Source organism: Enhydra lutris, unplaced genomic scaffold (genome assembly GCF_002288905.1).
Source record: "Enhydra lutris kenyoni isolate GAN:26980312 unplaced genomic scaffold, ASM228890v2 scaffoldscaffold110, whole genome shotgun sequence".
NCBI lineage: Eukaryota > Metazoa > Chordata > Mammalia > Carnivora > Mustelidae > Enhydra > Enhydra lutris.
The window spans coordinates 574,916-581,463 of NW_019154194.1; the positions used below are offsets into that span (position 1 = coordinate 574,916).

Consider the following 6,548-nt stretch of genomic DNA (forward strand, 5'->3'; position numbering starts at 1 on the left):
CAGAAGGAACTTCAGCTCCCTGGTGGGTTACCCCAGAGGTGGAGACTCTGGGGCCTGGTCTTGTGCTAGGAGTGGGGGGAAGAGAGGAAGGGAAAACAGGAGGTAGCATTGGGGAATATGGGAATAAAAAGGCAAGCAATTTAAGAAAGAGAAGTAAGAAGCAAGAACCCATGGTGGACAGAGGTTAGACCAGGGGGTAACCAGTGTCCACCGCACAATGTCCTCACAGGTGGTTGTGCCATATCCCCAGTATCTCCACCTGTGGTCGGAAGGTGGCCAGGCTGTCCTGAAGAAACTGCTTTCCCAAACTACCCTGAAACAGCGTGGGGGTGGGCACCCACCAGGTGGGGCTCAGAAGGAAAAGGGGGCTGGGAGCTGGACCAGTGGGGCCGGCATATTTCTAAGTGCTGGGCATCAGGGAGCCTGGACTCCTGGGTCCGGGGAAAGAGAGGAGACCCAGATTTCCCATCCAGTGAGACTCAGAGGGTGGCCCAGACCTCCTCTATCAGGGTTCTCCCTCCCACCCTTTCCTGGCAAGATATAAAAGGGCAGGGTACCCAGAAGCAAGAGCAGGAGCAAGAGTTCCAGCCTCCCTGACCATGAGCCCTGCCTTGCAGCTGGCTATCCTGGGCACGACCCTCATGCTGCCCCGTGAGTGGGGACCCCAACCTGGGAGGGCCTTTTCCTGGAGGATGGGCTCAGATGTATTTCTCTTCCCATCTCAGGAGTGCAGGCCCTGATCTGTCAGTGGGGGACACATAAGTCTGTGAGGAGCATATTGGAACTGCCCCTTAAGTGGACGTCTGGTAACGAGTCATGTGAGGATGGCTGGGGTTGCCAGGACACGCTGATCCTCATCGAGAACGGTGAGCAGGGCCCTGTGGGCCCCAGGCCTAACTCCTACCCTCTCCGAGGAGAGGCATCCTTCCCTGCCCAATCCTACTGTACTGTGTAGGGACTCGGAAGTCCTGCCCCTCTCAGCCAAGAAGCTGTCTCCTCCTCAGCAGGAATAGTCCCTGGGTTGCCTACTCACCTTTCCAGCCTTTCACCCCAGACCACTTTGCAGACCCTCCTGCTAGGCCTCTGGAGTCCTGATCCCTGCCTCTCCTCCCTCAGACTCAGGAACCCAGCCCCCCACTCCCCCATCTCTCCTCCCTCAGACCCAGGAGTCCAGGCCCCCCAACCCCCTCCTCCTCCAGACCCAGAAGTCCAGATCCCCAGCCCCCTCCTCCCTCAGACCCAGGAGTCCAGGTCCCCAGCCCCTTCCTCCTCCAGACCCAGAAGTCCAGGTCCCCAAGCCCCCTCCTCCCTCAGACCCAGGAGTCCAGGTCCCCAGCCCCCTCCTCCCTCAGACCCAGGTGTCCAGGTCCCCAGCCCCTTCCTACCTCAGACCCAGAAGTCCAGGTCCTCAGCCCCCTCCTCCCTCAGACCCAGGAGTCCAGGTCCTCAGCCCCCTCCTCCCTCAGACCCAGGAGTCCAGAGCCTGATTCTCTTTTGTTGCAGGACCCCAAGTGAATGTGGTGATCTCCAAGGGCTGCATCCCAGTGGCAGATAAGGATGTCCTCATCAGGGAGCACAGTGCAGGCCCTGGCCTCTCCATCCTCTCTTACACCCATGTGTGCCGGGAGAAAGACAACTGCAACAGCCTGTCCACCAGCCTCCCACTCTGGGCCCTGCCGTCCACCACAGGTGCGGGGTGGGAGGAGCTGGGGGAGAAAAGGGGCCGGCAGGCACAGGGGAGCAGCAGGGCTGAGGAGTGAAGTGAGCACAGAGGCAGCTTCCACTTAGATTCCTCTTCCCTCCCAACTCCCTGTCCACTCTGTCTGGGGCTCCCTCCCTCACCACCCCTTCTTCTATTGGTCCTGGAGCAGCAAATCACACTGATTTCCTGGTGTTCAACCACCTAGCTTAGACTCAGGCATGGCCCTAACCCAGGGCGTGCTCCTTTCTCCTTGTCTTCCTCCTTCTCTTCCTCCTTTTTTCTTCTATTTAGAATTCGATTCACTCGTGTTTTATTTAGGGTTTTGGCAGTTCCTCTTCCAAAGTGAAATTAGCCTGTAACTTTAATTTTTTTTTTATTTGAGTCTAGTTGATACACAATGTGACATTAGTTTCAGGTGTGCAAAAGTGATTGGACAACTCTGTGTTGTGCTGTGCTCACTACCGGGGTAGCTCCCTTATGTCCACACAACCCTGTTACAGTATCATTAACTGTACTGTCCTTGTCTGGTACCCCAAATCAGGTTTGGGGCAACGTTTGTGCTTCTCTACTCCTTGGAATAGTTTGTGAACACGAGGGTCTAGAGTTCTTGGACTGTTTCATGGGACCTGTGGGTGAATCCACTGGTTCCTCCTGGCGTACCCCTCCCCCACTGCACCCCATCCTGTGCCCAGGCTCAGGTGTCCCTCAGGGCTTCTCCTGTTCCTTGCCCCACCCCTTGCTCTCTCCCTTGCCACCTATCCCTGATTCCCTGGTGTGCCTGCAAGGGAGGGGCCAAGGAGGGCACATCTGTGGGAGACTGGGGAGGTTGCTTCTTGGGATCAGCAAAGCAGGGGGCGGGGGGTGGTGGAGAGCAGGCCCCATCCAAATCCAGAGCCCTTGCCTCACCTCCCCAGGCCCAGGCTCCCTGCGGTGTCCAGTCTGCTTGTCTACAGAAGACTGTGAGTCTGCCACAGAGCTGATGTGCCCGGCCGGGAGCACACACTGCTACCAGGGGGCAATCCAGCTCAGGGGAAGTGAGCCAGGACAGGAGGTCCCCGTGGGCCATGGGAAGTGGGGTGCTGAAGCGGTGGGAGGAGGGGTCTGAGGACCAAGATCTGGGGCCTGAGGAGGGTGGCCGCCCGGGGGGCGAGGTGGTTCCAGCAGTGTCTCTCTCCCTCCCTTCCACCCACCCCCCACCCCTGTCTACAGGGAATATCTTCAGCATTCTGAGAGTCCAAGGATGCACGGCCCAAGCAGGCTGCAACCTGCTCAATGGGACTCAGAAAATCGGGCCCATCGAAATGAGTGAGGACTGCAGCCCTAGAGTATCAAAGAGCAGTGAGTATCTAGTAGCAGTGAGTATCAGCGCACTAGAAGCACCTAGGGTTGGGGGGGGTGCGCTAGGAGGAGCCTTGAGGAATCTGAACGTTTATTAAGGTCAGATCCGTGGGCCTTTGGCGGCAGAGTTTAAGGACTAGGAATTTCATGTTGAGAGGGATGGGGACCTTGTAGAGGCTTCCAAGCAGAGGAGAGACCTGAATGGACTTACCCTCTTACAAGGATTCCCCCTTGGCTGCTGGGGGCGGGGGCGGGAAATCAGGGGAAGCAGGTTGAGTGCCAGCACCTCCGCCCTGGGGGAAGCAGTGGAGACAGGTGGGAAGCCTGCAAGGTCCTGGCGGTATTTTGCAGCTGAAGCCACAGGATTTCCTGATGGGTGCAACCTGAGGGAAAGGCGATTGTCCAGAGTTCCAGCAATAATTTCCTGGGGCAGCTGCAAGACAGGAGGGGCCGTTGAGCAAGACAGGCAAAGGGCGGTTGTGTCATCTGCAGAGTGGGGTGCAGGAGGGTAGATGAGCAGGCCTCCCTCCCGGGGCCTTTGGTGAAGGTCGCACATTTTGTGGTAGCTGAGGATGGTCAGCACCCGCCCCAGGGAGCGGGAACACCTGTATTCCGAGCTCAGCTCTGCCAGTCGCCAGGGATAGGACGTGGGGCAAGCTCCTGCACAAGTCCTCTGCCTCTGTTTCCCAACTTGACATTGGGGTGATGATTAAGCCACCTATGCTGGAGCTTGCTTTGAGGAAATGAGGTAACCTGGGTGAGGGGAGTCCCCTGGGGGGCCTACATGAGCTAGTCTATGGAAAGCAGCCACCACAGCCTGGCACATAGTAGATGCTCAGTGCGCACTAGGCGTTTGTGTATCTTGGTCAGGAACATAGGGTTTCTCAGTTCAAGGAAATAAATGGTGGGGGCGCCTGGCTGGTGCAGTGGGTTGAACGTCCAGCTATTGGCTTTGGCTTGGGTCGTGATTTTAGGGTTGTGGGATCCATCCCCACGTCAGGCTCCACACTCAGCTGTGGAGTCTGCCTGGGTTCCTGTCTCTTCCTCTCCCTCTCCCTCTGCCCCTCCCCCTCCTCTCTCTCAAATAAATAAATGCATATATATATACACATATATTATGTTTAGGGTTGATATATATTTTATAGATTTTTATATATTTATATTAATATATATTTATATTAATATATATTTATATAATATTAATAATATATATTTATATGATTTATATTTATATAATATTAACATAATATTAATTATATACTAATTAATATATTATTAATTATAATATTAATATAATATAAATGTATTTATATAGATTTATAGATCTATATATATTAGATATATATCTATATATAGATATATATATATTGATGGATATATCTATAGATGTCCATATATATAGTGGCAGGCTGACCACCTCCTCCAGATGAGGGCCCAGAGAGGGCAAGTAGATTTTGACTTAGGCCAAAGAAGAGCCATTGCACCTGTCATACCCAAAGGGAGGAGGGGCCTTCCTCAAGGACCCTTGGGAAAGGCTCCTACAAGTGTTCAGACAAAAACAGGGTAAAGAATGGGGATGGGACCCCGACTTCCAAGGTCCCTTCTAAATCTGAGATTGAGGGACTCTGTGGCCAGGTCAGCTGGAGAGTGACCCAAGAATGTAGCCACCTTCCCAAGCACGGGAACCAGAGGGATGGACATGGCTGATTCCCTGGCTTACACAGACCCTTACACACCAACTTCTTCTCCCTAGATTTTCTGACCTGTGAACGGGGGGGTCACACTGTACAGCGATCAAGACCTGTCTCAGATACCCCGCAAGTGGAACACAGATCACTACGAGTTTTGTAAAGTTGGGGAGGTGTGTCAGGAGACCCTTCTGCTCGTTGATGTAGGTACGTGGGCTGCATTCGGGGTCCCGAGTGTCCTCACCCTGGTTCCTGTCCCCCGAATTTCCTGCCAGGTTCCCCTGATGCCTCAGATTCTAAGTTCAGGACTTCCTCCTTATGTACCTTGGTTTGCCCTTCTGGAAACAGGTGAAATGACAGCAGTGCTAGCACCTACCTTGCTGGGTGGTTGTCATAGTCCGTGCGAGGGAGGGCCAAGAACAGAGCTGGCACAGAGTATAAGCCCACTGAGCTCCCGCCGTGTGCCAGGCACTATTTTAGGCACTGTGGACCCTTGCATCTTCCTTCCTCTGGCTTTACACACCAGTGGGGAAGCAAAAAAAAAACAAAACAGAGTCAGATGCGGATGTGAAGCTGAGAGCAACCCTGCGGGGGAAAGGAGTTAGGGAGAGTTAGAAGGTTCCCATTTGAAAGTGACAGCTCCAGGGAGGCTGTCCTGATCAAGTGTTGCATTTGCAGAAGAACTGATTAATGGCAGAGCTGACTCTCGCCCCGGCCTTCCCCCTACCCTCAGTGTGCCCTGTGCTCTAGAAACCAGGCACCTGCACTCAACTCTCTGTCTGCCTGCTGAGCATCGTGGGGCTCCATCTCCTGCCTCTGATCATCAGAGCCCCACTCCCCCAGCCCAGCTTTTGCTCTCTCACCCCCCCACCCACAGGACAAAAATCAATCATAGTTGGAAGCAAAGGCTGCAGCAAGGAGAAGACGCAGGATGCCCCGACCATCACCGTATACTCGGGGCCCCCCGGAGTGCTGGTGGCCTCCTATGCCCATTTCTGCTCCTCCAACAGGTGCAACAGGGCCAACAATACCAACGTCCTGCTAAAGTCTCTCCCTCTTCCGGGTGTGGAAGCCCAGTGGGTTGGGTGGGACTGGGGACACCAAGAGTTGGGAAAACACAGAGACTTCAGGGATCAAGGACGGTGGCTCCAGCTAGGAGCAGAGCTGTGCACCCCAGCCTTCCCTCTACTTTTCAGCTGATCCCCAGGAAACTTGCAGTGTCCCGTCTGTGTGAATCTCTTTGGATCCTGCCCAGAAAACCCAGAAAATGTTATGTGCCCCACTGGCACCACTCATTGTTACAGTGGTTACATTACGATCCGGGAAGGTGAGTGCTGATGGCCAGGTCCCAAGAATGCAGGGTTGGGGGCCTGGATTCACTGGTTCTGAGGTGGGAGGGTACTTGAGGCCCTGACTCAAGGGTTTGAGGGTGGGGTGGCTTGGGGACTCAGATTTCTAGGTGTCTGAGGGAGGAGAGGACTAAACACACTCTCCCGGTCTGAGGAGGCTGGGGGGATCTGGGGTTTCTGGGTCTTAGGACTTTAGGCATGCTGTCCTTTGAAACCTCTCTGACTCACTCTCTAGGTGGGGTATACTCCAACTTGAATATTCAGGGCGGTGTGACCCAAGCTTCCAGCTCCTTGCTGAACCATGCACAGAAGATCGGGGTCTTCTCGGTGACTGAGAACTCTGAGGAAGAGCCGGTGACTGAGAATAAGAACCTTATTCTCCAAGCTGGAGCGGCCCCTGTGCCCTTACTGGCTTGGGTGGTGGGGCTTGGGCTATCCCTAGCCCTCTGGTGTGAGATACCTCACTGCTGA

General features: G+C 54.4%; 1 protein-coding gene across 1 annotated transcript; it reads left to right on the forward strand.

Moving 5' to 3' along the window:
- Positions 1-599: 599 nt before the first annotated feature.
- LOC111139539 (CD177 molecule) lies at positions 600-6,548 on the forward strand. Its single transcript, XM_022491837.1, is given in 10 exon segments — positions 600-651; positions 726-866; positions 1,504-1,689; positions 2,617-2,736; positions 2,912-3,040; positions 4,794-4,813; positions 4,815-4,935; positions 5,606-5,791; positions 5,906-6,055; positions 6,313-6,548. Coding segments are annotated over 10 exon segments (1,341 nt in total).